Genomic DNA, 15,605 nt, shown 5'->3' on the forward strand with positions numbered 1-15,605 from the left:
GCTAATGTCGCTACACCATAGTCATGACAAAATCATGTTTTGACAGTGTAGTGGCTATTGATGTGTTTTGTTGTTGTGTCTTTTGTTTTGTGATATTGTGAATATCACCTTTTTGTCATTCAACTTGGATTTAACTACCGGTATGTATCTAATCCAGTTTCAGCATGAGAAAATGAGTGATGTCCCAAATTCCTGTGAGATACTGGGAGAAATTGCGCACTGGATATGGAGCCTCAGAAATGAAAGATCCTGTCACAGATTAGGAGCCACTACCCTTTTTTAATGATGTCATATATTTTATGTGATAAGAGGGCCAGAGGTAATTACAGATGCCTGTGATTATCTGAAGTACCCAAACGGGCCACTAGATGTCTTGTGATTATATACAATTCTGGTAGTTTACTGGTAAATTTAGAAGGTTTCCAGTAATATACACTCCCTTTGCAACCCTAGGTGTGGAGACATATGGGCAGACTGAGCACAGAGGGCCACACCAGGTCCAGTTATCCAACATACTGGGCTGGACCATACTGCTATGGGCTGTACGAACAGAGACATGTGAAGTCTGGTTCCAGAGAAATGTGAAGTCTGGGGATGAGCCAAGGGATTGGATACAGTGGCCTCTAACAGACAGACTCTTATTAGGCTTCACAAAATGGGTCAAAATGTAGCCATATTTTATGGTTTGTGGGTCATTGAACTGGTTCAGACTTGTAAATCTTCAAATCAACACACCAACCTTAATTTGAGTCCCACAAAGGATGATTAGAATCATGTTATCACTATGAAGTATTTATTTAACATTGACATATTACACATGAATGATGAAACACTTTTACAGTACAGTATGTAAGCATGTGTTTATTAACGTACCAATAGGACATTGGAATTGACATGTAATGGAGAAAAGCAATGTTTTATATGTGCAATGTAACTTAACATTATTAATCTAATGTTAAAGACTTCTCACTCTATCAACGTACACAACTGAGTCACATAATTATTTCATCATAATCAAAAGTTAAACCAGCCGACTCATCACAAGCCTCTTCCTCTACCACAGGGGTGTCGAAGTCTTTAGTATTATAAGTGCACATTATTTTCAGTTATGTGAATGAAAGTTGAATTATGGGAAGCTTCGAGAAGCTGCACAAATCGGTTTTATGAGAACAGACAGTATGGTCGGTATGAGTGTGAAGTTATAATGGACAATCTCCATTTAGGAGTTTGAATAGATCAAATAATAATGAGTGTGAATGGATGAGAAAGGATGAGAGAGTGGAAACACACTAAGATATAGGGTGCAATAACGTCTGAGCAAACACCCCAGCAGTGGGAAAGGCAAACCACTGAAACAATTGTTGTACATACAGGTAGTGTTTGTGGATGAATAATCTATACTACATAAAGGTTACTCAATCATACCCTCATGTACCCTCTGGCTACATCCAAACAACCTTGACTTGTTGGGGACCTCCAGAAAAGTGTTGTGGAATAGTATTATCATAGAAACACTAAATAGGTCCTGTGGTTTTTGACAGTATGCTTTAAACAGCTTTTCTCATGTGTACGTTTGGATAGAAACACCTCAACGCTCTGTATTGAGTTGTGTTTTCTATTGAAAAGCTGCTGTCTGTCAATGCCGGGGAGATTAAGTAAAATGACAAAGAATGTTCAAAACCTTAGAAAACATGGCCTTCAACTGGGATGAAATAGAGTACTCAGATGTGGAGATGTAACTGGAATTATTAACAGATTCAACAGAAGTCGTGACAAAATATGTAATCAACCATCACTTCCATCCAGCAGCACAGGCAATTTAAAAGAACACTTCAATGCCATGCATTCATAGCCAAACATCTCAATTAATTTGTAAATGAACACTTTTCAAAGATGTTGTCAAAGGTCTTTTCCATTGTGGAAGAATAGAAACAGGAACAGAGCAGGATAATACCATGTCTCTGTTAGCACACCAGACCACCGATGGCAATGGCTTCACAAAGGAAGTGAAGGAAAGGAGACAGAAATGCTACTAGGGGATAGATTTATCAAAGGTTTGCGTGTGTTAAATTGCCACAGAACCCCATATGAAGCATTCTCCCCTCCGATTGCCTATACACAGCCACTAATGATGTCTTGGTGGCTGCAGTTGTTGTATTTTGTAGTTAATTCAGTAGGCCTTTTGATGTGTAACAAAGGTTAAATAATTGTGAGCCTATGTGTTTGCTTAACTAACTTAAAATTAACAATGTACAATGTCTTCGTCATCGACAATAAAGATCTACAGTATGGTATCTGTTTTGCATTTTGCAGTAATTCGAGTAGGAACATTTAAAGTTAAAACCTCTAAACTGCGGTAGACCAGGACACATCTGCCTTCTATTCCCTCTCAGGAATCCTCCTTGTCAATGATACCTCAGATAACCCGCCTATTTATGCAGTATACTGTAAAACATCAGACGATTAAGGACTCACAGTCAGTGTCTAACACACTTTAATTTCCTAGAGGCACAGATTCAATTGTGACACACTATGACAGACATTTCACATATTTCACATTGCCAGGGAGTGAGCACGAGGCTTAATGAACTAACAGAACTAAATAAGTCCTTCGTAAACCAACAGTAGTTTCTCAGCTCTAAACTGATGGGTTCTCTCCCAAAGGATCAGATAAAAGATGTCCATCTCCAGCACTGCAGCATGGTAAATTCAACAAACGGTCGCTCTCAAAGGAATGTGGTCCATTGTTACAGAGGAATGCTGTCAACTGTGAGAGATAAATGTGTGTGAGGTGAGCACAGTCAGTCTAATGACGCTTGATTTTGGGATATCCATTTTGGCAAGGTGGGGAGAGGACTAGTTTAAGCTGTCACAAGAAATGCCCTGGGCCTGTGGCTGAGGAAGAGTATACACACAGAGCCACCAATGGGATGTCAGTGCCCCATGCCTCACAGGCCACCAGCAGGTCTCCTCAGATGGAGCATGCAGGAGTTCCTGAACCCACACAAGGAGCCATCTGCCTAGCCTTGTGCTCTGTGCCAGCACTAATACACTTCTCTCACATGGTTCAAGTTCCTGTCATTATTGAATGGAGAGGATTCGGGGCTGGGATAAAGAGCTGTTTCTCCACTCTACACTGCCTGAATGTTGATGTCCAGGTCACACAGTTAGTGGTAGTTGCCATACCATCAGGGTTGTTTCTGAAGACTCCACACCCGTGCGCTCTGCTGTCCCTTCCCTCAGTCTTTGGAAGCCCCTGCCCCCGGATATGACCGCGGCCGAGGTCACCCTGTCCCTACGCCCCCTATCTCGCTCACAGGGGCGCCCCCGCACCCACATCTCAGGGTCGTCACTGAGCTCATAGATGGAGCCGTCCTCCAGTCTTTGTTCCAGAGATTCCAGAGAGGAGTCAGACGCCTCGTCGCCCCGTGCCGTCAGTGCTCTCCCCGGCAACCCCGACGTGGAGCGTAGCCTGTACTGTAGCAGCACACCCCGCGCCTTGCCCCGCCCCTCCCCCTGGGAGCAGCCTGACTGCTGAAGAGACTCCTGGGAGGAGGAGTCACTGCGGTCCTCCCCTCCGCAGGCAGAGTCGGGTCCATCCCCCACAGAGTCCCTCTTCAGCAGCTCTGCGGACAGGGTGCTGGAGGTGGCCACCAAGAAGTCCACCGGACCACAGTGGGCATTCAGAGAGGTCATCCCTTTTCCTGCAGGACAGAGACACAACCAGAAAAGCACAATGTTGACATACATATCCCCAGAAGCAATTAGTATTCCCATTTTGATGATGGATAATTTGTCATAGTGAAAACCTTAATATCCTCCTCCCCTCATCTGTACCTGTTATTTTGGGAATGCCCTCCAGTTTGGGCACGGGCAGGGTGATGATGACTCCCTGGGCAGTCCCCACCCACAGAAGCCCCTGGCAGAGGAGCAGGCTGGTGACACGCATGCTCTTCTGGCCTACAACATAGGAATAGGGAAATATAAGAGTTTTGTTAAAACCTCTTGGGGCTAGGGGGCAGAATTTTCACTTTTGGATAAATAGCGTGCCCAATTTCAACTTCCTGCTACTCATGCTAAGAATATAAGATATGCATATTATTCATAGATTTGGATAGGAAATACTCTGAAGTTTCTAAAACTGTTTGAATGATGTCTGTGAGTATAACAGAACTTATGTAGCAGGCAAAACCCTGAGGACTAACCGTTCAGATTTTTTTTTTTTAGGTCTCTGTCTGTTCAGTGAGTTCTCGTTGGAAAACGATATTTCTTAGGAACTGGTTTTCAGTTCCTACCGCTTCCACTGGATGTCACCAGTCTTTGGAATTTGGTTGAGGTTATTATTTTGTGCAATGAAGAAGTAGGCCAACTAGGAACTGGGTACACGGTTGAGAGTTGTGCAAGACGTGAAAATTATCGCTGGTTTGTTTTCATTCCTGTATTGAACACAGAAAGACCCGTCTACAATTTGATCGATTATTAACGTTTAAAAATACCTAAAGTTGTATTACAAAAGTAGTTTGAAATATTTTGGCAAAGTTTATAGGCAACTTTTGAAATAAATTTGTAGTGACGTTGCGTTTTTTGCAAGCTGTTTTTTTCTGGATCAAACGCAATTTATAAATTGACATTTAGATATAGATGGACGGAATTAATCGAACAAAAGGACCAACTGTGATGTTTATGGGACATATTGGAGTGCCAACAAAAGAAGCTCGTCAAAGGTAATGCATGTTTTATATTTTATTTCTACGTTTTGTGTAGCGCCTGCAGGGTTGAAATATGCTATCCTCTTTGTTTACTGCTGGTGCTATCATCAGATAATAGCTTCTTATGCTTTTGCCGAAAAGCCTTTTTAAAATCTGACATGTTGGCTGGATTCACAACGAGTGTAGCTTTAACTGAGTATCTTACATGTGTGATTTAATGAAAGTTTGATTTTATATCATTTTTTTAAATTTGCCGCGCTGCATTTTCCCAAGTGAGACGCAACTGTCCCGCCTATCCGTAAGAAGTACTGTATTCATAGCATTATGTAAATGAAACAATAACTCATGTTACGGTTATTGTTGTTAAAACCGCATTATTATTTCTGGCCCCACATACAGTATGTTTACATCACGTCAGTTATTAGTGTCATTCAACAGTACACAGTTATGCATGTTGTGTTGTGCTGTTGTGTTTCCATGCACTTTCTTTGTTTCAGTACAATAGGCATTAGTTATCAGTATACAGTTGAAGTCGGAAGTTTACATACACTTAAGTCATTAAAACTCGTTTTTCAACCACTCCAAAAATGTCTTGTTAACAAACTATAGTTCTGGCAAGTCGGTTAGGACATCTACTTTGTGCGTGACACAAGTCATTTTTCCAACAATTGTTTACAGATTATTACACTTATAATTAACTGTATCACAATTCCAGTGGGCCAGAAGTTTACATATACTAAGTTGACTGTGCCTTTAAACAACTTGGAAAATTCCCGAAAATTATGTCATGGCTTTAGAAGATTCTGATAGGCTAATTTACATCATTTGGGTGAATTGGAGGTGTGCCTGTGGATGTATTTCAAGGCCTACCTTCAAACTCAGTGCATCTTTGCTTGACATCATGGGAAAATCAAAAGAAATCAGTCAAGGCCTCAGATAAAAAATTGTAGACCTCCACAAGTCTGGTTCATCCTTGGGAGCAATTTCAAAATGCCTGAAGGTACCACGTTCATCTGTACAAACAATAGTACGCAAGTATAAACACCATGGGACCACGCAGCCGTCATACCACTCAGGAAAGATACGCGTTCTGTCTCCTAGTAATGAACGTACTTTGGTGCGAAAAGTGCAAATCAATCCCAGAACAACAGCAAAGGACTTTGTGAAGATGCTGGAGGAAAACAGGTACTAAAGTATCATTATGCACAGTCAAACGAGTCCTATATCAACATAACCTGAAAGGCCGTTCAGCAAGGAAGAAGCCACTGCTCCAAAACCACCATAAAAAAGCCAGACTACGGTTTGCAACTGCACATGGGGACAAAGATCGTACTTTTTGGAGAAATGTCCTCTAGTCTGATGAAACAAAAATAGAACTGTTTGACCATAATGACCATCGTTATGTTTGGAGGAAAAAGGGGGAGGCTTGCAAGCAGAAGAACACCATCCCGAGGGGGTGGCAGCATCATGTTGTGGGGGTGATTTGCTGCAGGAGGGACTGGTGCACTTCACAAAATAGATGTCAGGAAAATTGTAGATATATTGAAGCAAAATCATCGGGCCATCAGTCAGGAAGTTAAAGCTTGGTCGCAAATGGGTCTTCCAAATGGACAATGACCCCAAGCATACTTCCAAAGTTGTAGCAAAATGGCTTAAGGACAACAGAGTCAAGGTATTGGAGTGGCCATCACAAAGCCCTGACCTCAATACTATAGAAAATGTGTGGGCAGAACTGAAAAAGCATGTGCGGGCAAGGAGGCCTACAAACCTGACTCAGATACACCAGCTCTGTCAGGAGGAATGGGACAAAATTCACCCAACTTATTGTGGGAAGCTTGTGTAAGGCTACCCGAAACATTTGACACAGGTTAAACAATTTAAAGGCAATGCTACCAAATAGTAACTGAGTGTATGTAAACTTCTGACACTGGGAATGTGATGAAAGAAATAAAAGCTGAAATATATAATTCTCTCTACTATTATTCTGACATTTCACATTCTAAAAATAAAGTGATGATCCTAACTGACCTAAGACAGGGCATTTTTACTAGGATTAAATGGCAGGAATTGTGAAAAACTGAGTTTAAATGTATTTGGCTAAGGTGTATACAAACGTCCGACTTCAACTGTACATGCAAACGGTATAATTGTGAAATTACACACAAAATAGGAGCCAATACATGATGTTTATGGTTTTCTGGTCTCTGTCATTGGCTTATTGGCTCTTGTGGTCCTGATATGTAGAGTTTCACTGAATATCCACGGCAACCACCTAATTGAATTACAACATCAGTCATGTGATCGCTACTGAGAGAATGCTAATTTACATATAGAGCTGCATTTACATGGTTGTTCTGTGTCACGCTCAGATTATGACGTGTGATTCGCATGAGTGCTTAGAGAGCGCCTTAATTGATTCATTTCATCACGCATGAACACAGCCCATGTTTGGAAGCAGCAGCAGTGCTTTGCAAGGAGGGAGTTGAGGCAGCATCGCTGAGGTGCATGTTAAGCTTCTGCAGAGAGTGAGGTATTTAGGAAAAAGATCTCAGAAGATCAGGACAGAGTTAAAGGCACAGTGAAGAATTCAATCTTGTACAAAAATTGACTAAATTTAATAAAAAAATATTTAATCAATCTACACACAATACACCATAATGACAAAGTGAAAAAAGGTTTTTAGAAATATTTGCACATTTATTACAAATAAAAAAACAGAAATGTCTTATTTACATAAGTATTCAAACAATTTGCTATGAGAGTAAATTGAGCTCAGGTGCATCCTGTTTCCATTGATCATCCTTGAGATGTTTCTACAACTTGATTCGAGTCCACCTGTGGTAAATTCAATTGACTGAACATGATTTGGAAAGGCACACACCGGTCTATTTAAAGTCCCAAGGTTGACAGTGCATGTCAGAGCAAAAACCAAGCCAAGAGGCCGAAGGAATTGGGTACCAAAATGTTTCTGCAGCAAAGAACACAGTGGCCACCATCATTCTTAAATGGAAGAAGTTTGGAACCAACAAGACCCCTCCTAGAGCTGGCCGCCCGGCCAAACAGAGCAATTGGTGGTCACTCTGACAGAGCTCCAAAGTTCATCTGTGGAGATTGGAGAACCTTCCAAAAGGACAACCATCTCTGCAGCACTCCCCCAATCAGGCCTTCATGGTAGAGTGGCCAGATGTAAGCAACTCCTCAGTAAAAGGCACATGACAGCCCGCTTGGAGTTTGCTAAAAGTCACCTAAAGGACTTTCAAACCATGAGAAACAAGATTCTCTGTTCTGGTGAAATCAAGATTGTTCTCTTTGGCCTGAATGCCAAGCGTCACGTCTATAGGAAACCTGCACCATCCCTACGGTGAAGCCTGGTGGTGGCAGGATCATGCACTGAGGATGTTTTTCAGCAGCAGGCACTAGGAGAATAGTCAGAATTGAGGGAAAGATGAATGGAGAAAAGTACAGAGATCCTTGATGAAAACCTGCTCCAGAGCGCTCAAGACCTCAGATGGGGGCCAAGGTTCCTCTTCCAACAGGACAATGACATTAAGAAAACAGCCAAGACAACACAGGAGTGGCTTTGGGACAAGTCTCTGAATGTTCTTGAGTGGCCCAGCCAGACCCCAGACTTGAACCTGATCTAACATCTCTGGAGAGACCTGAAAATAGCTGTGTAGCGATGCTCCCCACTCAACCTGACAGAGCTTGAGAGGCTCTGTAGAGAAGAATTGGAGAAACCCACTCCAGAGTTAAAGGAAAACTCCATCCAAAAACGATCTTTTGGTATTTGTTTTATTAGTCCATTGTTGATATAGTCCCAAAATGTTTTGCATGTCAGCAATCAAGTCTTCAAAATACAGAAATACAGCCGGTATGATACATTTTGTATCATATGATGCTGCATTTTGCATCATATGCAAAAATATTGTTTTTTGGGTGAAATGTTTCTTTAACAAGAACTGTCAAGTTAAGAGCATGTAGGTGCCAGCCAGGCATCGTCTAGGAACAGCAATGAAAGAGGATAATGACAAAGACAGGAGATTAGGGAGGTATTTAAGCAATCCTCCACCTCCAATTTTTACAGTAATGCAGAGGTCTTCAGTGGGCTGATCTAAGGATCTAAGTCTCTAAAGATAACTATGTCGCTGTGATATTTCAATGAGGACCTTTTGAATGACATTTATTTATTTTTTCATAGAAAATTACTTTTAAATCCATTAGCAAAAGACACAGGTTTTTCTTCTCGACGTTAGAAAATTCCCAGCTGTTTACTACATCAGACAGAACACTCCCCCCGATGAGGAGCAGCACATTAAAGGGCGAGGATTTGGGCAGTAGATCATTCATTCTTGTCCTATCAAAATTAAGGGAGAGACAGATGGGAATGGAAGTGCATTGATCTGTAATAACTGTATCAGTATTCCATGTTTCATGTGTATCCAGAGGAACCGAGTGCTCCTTTACCCATGAGCACAGCAGAAGAGAAAGCAGGAGCCCTCTAACCACCCCTCATCATAGCCCCCCCTAACCCCCTTCGTGCCCTGTCTCCTAACTTCCCCTGAGGACAACCTGCCTCCCTCTCTCATTCTCAAACATCCTGCATATTTCATCAGGAAGTGCTGGAGTAGGGAGGAAATTACCTAAGGTTCACCAAACTATATAAAGTCTAGACATCTTGACCGATAGAAATGTCTTCTTCGTCAAGTGCCTAACAAAAATAAACTTTGACTGGAGAAAGACAAGTTTGGGCTTTCTGAACCATGTATCTTTTTGTTCTTTCCTTCTCCATCCAACTTCTGAAAGAGGGCAACAACAATGTACCTGTTGACAGTAACTCTGGCCGCCTCTCCTTCCAGTTCTCTGCTGCCAATGACTCGAACGAACGACAAAAATCTCTGAAACTGGAAACACTTATCTCCCTCACTAGCTTTAAGCACCAGCTGTCAGAGCAGCTCATAGATTACTGCATCTGTACAAAACCCATCTATAATTTAGCCCAAACAACTACCTCTCCCCCTACTGTATTTATTTATTTATTTTGTTCCTTTGCACCCCATTATTTCTATCTCTACCTTGCACATTCTTCCACTGCAAATCTACCATTCCAGTGTTTTACTTGCTATTGTCACGTTCTGACCTTTATTTCCTTTGTTTTGTAATTATTTAGTATGGTCAGGGCGTGAGTTGGGGTGGGCAGTCTATGTTTGTTTTTCTACGATTTTGGGATTTCTATGTTTCGGCCTAGTATGGTTCTCAATCAGAGGCAGGTGTCATTAGTTGTCTCTGATTGAGAATCATACTTAGGTAGCCTGGGTTTCACTGTTTGTTTGTGGGTGTTTGTTTACGTGTCTGTGTTTTTTCACCACACGGTACTGTTTTGGTTTTCGTTCAGTTCACGTTTATTGTTTTTGTATCAGTTGTGTTCATGTTGAGTATTTCTTATTAAAAGATCCATGGACACTTCCCACGCCGCATATTGGTCCTCCGATCCTTCTCGCCTCTCCTCTTCAGACGAAGAGGAGGAAAACCGTGACAGAAACACCCACCAAAACAGGATCAAGCAGCGTGGTGACAGGCAGCGGCAGGAGGAGCAGTGCAATCAGGACTTCTGGACTTGGGAGGAGATCCTAGACGGGAAAGGACCCTGGGCACAGCCAGGAGAATATCGCCGCCCCAAAGAAGAGCTGGAGGCAGTGAAGGCGGAGAGGCGCTGGTATGAGGAGGCAGCACGGCGGCGCAAATGGAAGCCCGAGAGTCAGCCCCAAAGATTTATTGGGGAGATGGCACACAGGAAGTGTGGCGAAGCCAGGTAGGAGACCTGCGCTAACTTCCTGTGCTTACCGGAGGGCGAGAGAGACCGGGCAGGCACCGTGTTATGCTGTGGAGCGCACAGTGTCCCCAGTGCAGGTGCATAGCCCGGTGCGGTACATACCAGCTCCTCGTATCGGCCGGGCTAGAGTGGGCATCGAGCCAGGTGCCATGAAGCCGGCTCTACGCATCTGGTCTCCAGTGCGTCTCCTTGGGCCGGCGTACATGGCACCAGCCTTACGCATGGTGTCCCCGGTTGGCCTGCACAGCCCAGTGCAGGCTATTCCACCTCGCCGCACTGGCAGGGCGACCGGGAGCATTCAACCAGGTAAGGTTGGGCAGGCTCGGTGCTCAAGTCTGCAAGGAGCCGCCAGAGCCGCCAGTCTGCAAGGAGCCGCCAGACTGCAAGGAGCCGCCGGAGCCGCCAGTCTGCAAGGAGCCGCCAGAGCCACCAGTCTGCAAGGAGCCGCCATTCAGCCACAATGAGGCGGAGAAAGACTGTGGTGAAGTGGGGTCCACGTCCTGCGCCAGAGCCGCCACCGCAGACAGAAGCCCACCCAGACCCTTCCCTATAGGTTAAGGTTTTGCGGCCGGAGTCCGCACCTTTGGGGGGGGGTACTGTCACGTTCTGACCTTTATTTCCTTTGTTTTGTCGTTATTTAGTATGGTCAGGGCGTGAGTTGGGGTGGGCAGTCTATGTTTGTTTTTCTATGATTTTGGGATTTCTATGTTTCGGCCTAGTATGGTTCTCAATCAGAGGCAGGTGTCATTAGTTGTCTCTGATTAAGAATCATACTTAGGTAGCCTGGGTTTCACTGTTTGTTTGTGGGTGTTTGTTTCCGTGTCTGTGTTTTTTCACCACACGGTACTGTTTTGGTTTTCTTGTTTTTGTATCAGTTGTGTTCAGGTTGAGTATTTCTTATTAAAAGAACCATGGACACTTACCACACCGCATATTGGTCCTCCGATCCTTCTCGCCTCTCCTCTTCAGACGAAGAGGAGGAAAACCATTACAGCAATATTGTATTTACTTCACCACCATATGGCCTTTTTTTTGCCTTTGCCTCCCTTATCTCACCTCATTTCCTCACATTGTACATAGACTTATTTTTCTACTGTATTATTGACTGTATGTTTGTTTTACTCCATGTGTTGTTGTATGTGTCGAACTGCTTTGCTTTATCTTGGCCAGGTCGCAACTTGCCTACCTGGTTAAATAAAAACTCCCTGTGTCCGGCTGCGGAAGCTTGATTTGGTGCACTGCCTTTCTCTCCTTTGAGTTCTGTCTGACTCTGATCCTCAGTCCTTTTTACGTGCAGAATATCAAACTGAATGAATCCAGACAGCATTAGGTGAAAGGGAGCACAGGCTTGACTGAGTTGAGGCCCCAGGATTGTAGGCTGTAATGGCTCCCTGGGCCATGGGTCCCTGGGCTGATATTGAATCAAATTGATAAAATGTGTGGAAGGACCACCCTGAAACAGGCTCGTTTCTGTTTCAGCCAGTCCGACGTGTTTACCCTGACTCCCCCATACTAACATTGGAAATACCTGGATTGGTTGATAAATATTTCATTCATCATGAAGGAAGATGGAGAGTGAGGAGAATGTATACAGCATCTTAAAGGGGGTGCAGTGAGAGATAAAATAAAAGAGAGAAAGATAAGATGAGAAGAGAGAAAGCGTGAGAGAGAGAAGAAAAGAAAATAGAGACGCAGGTAAAAAGAAAACAAAACTGGCACAATACAAGTGTTGCCAGGATATTGAAGGAAAGACGAGTGCTTTCATGGCAACTCGTGCAATGAAAACCTTTGTCTGGCAGCATTGTAACAGCTCGTCAATGATTGTACTTTTGTGAATTCCTGCCTCTCACCCTACGGCTCCATCGGGGCTTCTCAGGGTCTTTAGATGGCTACTTATTCAGGTCAGTCCCGGAGTGCAGGGCCAAAGGAGCAGTTCCAGCAAGACAAGACCAGAATATCATTCCAGCGAGAAGTGCAGTATCGACGTGGCTTATTTGGTGCCATCTCATTGCTCTTGTACAATGAGGGCCCCCAAAAACGAACTAATGTATGCCATATGTTTTCCTCCTAACCCCACAAATACAGCAGGTCAGGCTCATGACAAAATAGATTTTGTGACAGAACCCTAGCAAAGACTTGTGGAGTTGACTCTACTGTATAAACAAAAAGAAAACATTGACCCCCGGAATGAGGAGGTCAAGACGAATCCCTATAGCAACCTGAGTGTAGGCGTTTTGAACTGTACCTGGGTTGTGCAAAGATACTCGTGTGGAGATATTGATTTCCTGCAGATGCTCCAGTGTCTCAGTGTGGAACAGGCGAATAGAAGAGCCCTCACTAAAGGCCATCCAGACTCCTCCTCCAGCCCGCACCATATGGGCCACGCTCACCATGGGTTCTGGGTGCACCTCAAACCTCTGGAAGAGAGAAGGAGAGAAGCAGTGAATAACTATATTGGAAACTATAGTAGAGATGGGACTTAGGCATAGAGAATAGGCATAGAGCTGCCAAGCAAATGCTTACACAGAACATGTAGTTTAAATAAACAGTATAGCCCCATTTAGACCCGGTTTACATTGGTCTTTTAAATGAAATATACTGTAGATCTGAGTTTATGAATCCGATCAATGTTACATGCAGACATCTTGGTCTAAATACAACAAAACAGATGTGATATGCCTTGTCAGGAATTTGATATGAAAATATTTGAGACAGGATTTTGTCTGGGTTGGCTTTCTCTGCTGTCAGATATGATGATAATGGGAAAACTACTGAGGTACTTGGGTCCAGTCTGGGGTGGGGTGGGGGGGGGGTTCTTACAGAAATCTGGAAATCTATAATATGTTTCTATGGATAACTGATTACCATATAAAGTGTGATGTTACTGTCTGTAATTGCTTCTTTACCATTGCTCTGCACATTGTTAAATGTATGTCTCTGTACGTAGACATCCAATCCATAATGAAGTTATAATATCCTAGATCTACAGTATGACTTCATTAAACAAATGCATAAAGTATTGTGCATCCATGTCATAAGAACCCCTCTCCAGGAGTTCTAGTTCACTGTATCCATGGACAACACTGCTAATGTGCACGGACATAATCATACAAAGTGAATTACACATGAACACCATTAACAAATTACATTCGGATATTACATGTTAACAAAAGACTAATAGAATGCCTGAGCGTCGGGTTGAGTACCCCTCTTTAGAGCTCTTTCACGAAACCCAAGTCGGCCAGATGACTGGAGATTTAACAACCCTGCACCAACCCAGAAAAGGCTATAGCGTGTCTCTCTTGAGATTGTAATGAACTACACCAATGTTTCACAGACAGGGGCATCTTTTCTACTGTGTCAGTATATATCTTCCTCCCACCCTCCAATTTCTCAAGACCACAGCAAAAGAGGAGGCGTTTCAGGCACACATTCTTAATGAGTAGCTGAGGAAGAGCAGCGCGCCTTATCATAGTTAGGCATGCTACCCCCCGAGGTCTGCACCATGACAGGGGCTGGCTCTGGCATCGTCTCCCCGCTTCTATCACTCTCGGTTCATGAGTCCGGGGATGAGAGATTAGTCAGGGAGACGGCTGAGGAGGGGTGCTCCCCCTGTGCACCGGAGGACGGGGATTACCACCTGTTTGTGTGCCCTTGCCAGAGGGACCTCCTTTGTTTGAGAGTGGGGAGAGGAGAGAACCCTTTGATGTGTTTTCTCTTTTAATTGACTCCACGGCAGAAGGTGCCTGCTCTGCTCCACCTAGGAAGAGAGGAAATCGCATCCCTTCCATTTTCAAGTGCAACCATTAAATTCTATAAAATATTTAAGTTCAAAGAACCCTATTTCAAAGAATTGACTAACTAAATACAAATAAAGTAAAACAAAAAAAAAATCTAATTAAAAGAGCATTGAAAATGTCAGTGAACCATTAGAAAATCATGGGGCGGGTTAAAATCTGTGATTTTGGCATGAACAGACACATTGTTAATTAACAGGCTAATTATTGGTTGACACCCTGTCATCATGACACCTTGTCTAGCATATGTTTCACTGGATATGTCATTATCTGACTGCTTTCAATTTGATCTGTCCCCTGTATCCCAGTGAGGCCAAATGTAAAACAATGCCATAGCTACAGTAATAATAATGAATTAACTGGTAGGGTAATTGAATAGAAGAGGTTAGTGGAAGTGAGATCTGTTTACAGGGCTGCATGACTGCCAGCCTTGACAAAATTGGATACTACCTGGAGAGCCTATCAGAGCACATATTTGGTACTAAGGTCTCTTCTAAAAATGGATGGTGTCAAATAACTGATGGCAACAACTGTTCACCCAATTGACACACTGGTATTAGCGAGATGAGTTCTGCATTGCTTACAGCCATGAGAGTGGTAGCAGTGTGACAGAGGTAAAATGCCCCTTCCACCCAGCACTACTGTCACACAAACAGCAGCACCAAGTCCTTCATCAGCAGAGGGGAGAATCACTGCAGGCTAAAGACCCAGCGCTAAAGCCCCACCGCCTGAACAGCTCATTAGCCCTGCATTATACTGAGTGACAAGGTGTCTGTTCTCAGGAGGAGCAAATCCACAGCCACAGAGGTGAAGGAAGGAGGGGAGTGGGCATGGATAGGACAGGGAGGAGAGGGAGGGGGAGTAAGCATCATCCTCTCTTCTAGTAGAGGGAGGGAGGGAGGGAAGTAGAGGGAGGGAGGGAGGGAGGGAGGGAGGGAGGGAGGGAGGGAGGGAGGGAGGGAGGGAGGGAGGGAGGGAGGGATGTCATGCCATGCCCTGCATCCTCACAGTCCTGCCTGGTTAGGCTCTGATGACAGGCCTCTTTTTTTTTGGGCACATGGGTCATTCCCGGAGCTCTGTCATAATGCAGAGCACACACAAGGGTCCCTTCAAGCACACACACAGGAGGAGTGGGGGGAGGAGGACAATAAGGCTGATCTGACTTAGGTAAGCGGGCTAGACCGCTAAAGTAGAAGAGGGGTAAGTCTGAGCGATCACGATCCTGACACACACCCCCCCCCCCCACTAAGAGAGGTGCAACCAGCACCG

The 15,605-nt window shown here is 43.8% G+C and overlaps 1 protein-coding gene across 5 annotated transcripts in view; it reads right to left on the reverse strand.

Annotated features, from left to right (window-relative positions):
- Positions 1-841: 841 nt before the first annotated feature.
- The window catches only part of LOC112218458 (rho guanine nucleotide exchange factor 10-like protein), a 105,286-nt gene continuing 90,522 nt past the window's right edge, over positions 842-15,605 (reverse strand). For all 5 annotated transcript variants that reach the window (XM_042296025.1, XM_042296019.1, XM_042296023.1 and 2 more), the window contains 3 exons: positions 12,785-12,956; positions 3,838-3,960; positions 842-3,704 (listed from right to left, as the gene is read on the reverse strand). In XM_042296025.1, coding sequence (XP_042151959.1) covers positions 3,160-3,704; positions 3,838-3,960; positions 12,785-12,956 — 840 coding nt within the window. In that variant the 3' untranslated portion in view covers positions 842-3,159. The remainder of the gene's footprint in view (positions 3,705-3,837; positions 3,961-12,784; positions 12,957-15,605) is intronic.

Source organism: Oncorhynchus tshawytscha, linkage group LG02, assembly GCF_018296145.1.
Source record: "Oncorhynchus tshawytscha isolate Ot180627B linkage group LG02, Otsh_v2.0, whole genome shotgun sequence".
Classification (NCBI taxonomy): Eukaryota; Metazoa; Chordata; class Actinopteri; order Salmoniformes; family Salmonidae; genus Oncorhynchus; species Oncorhynchus tshawytscha.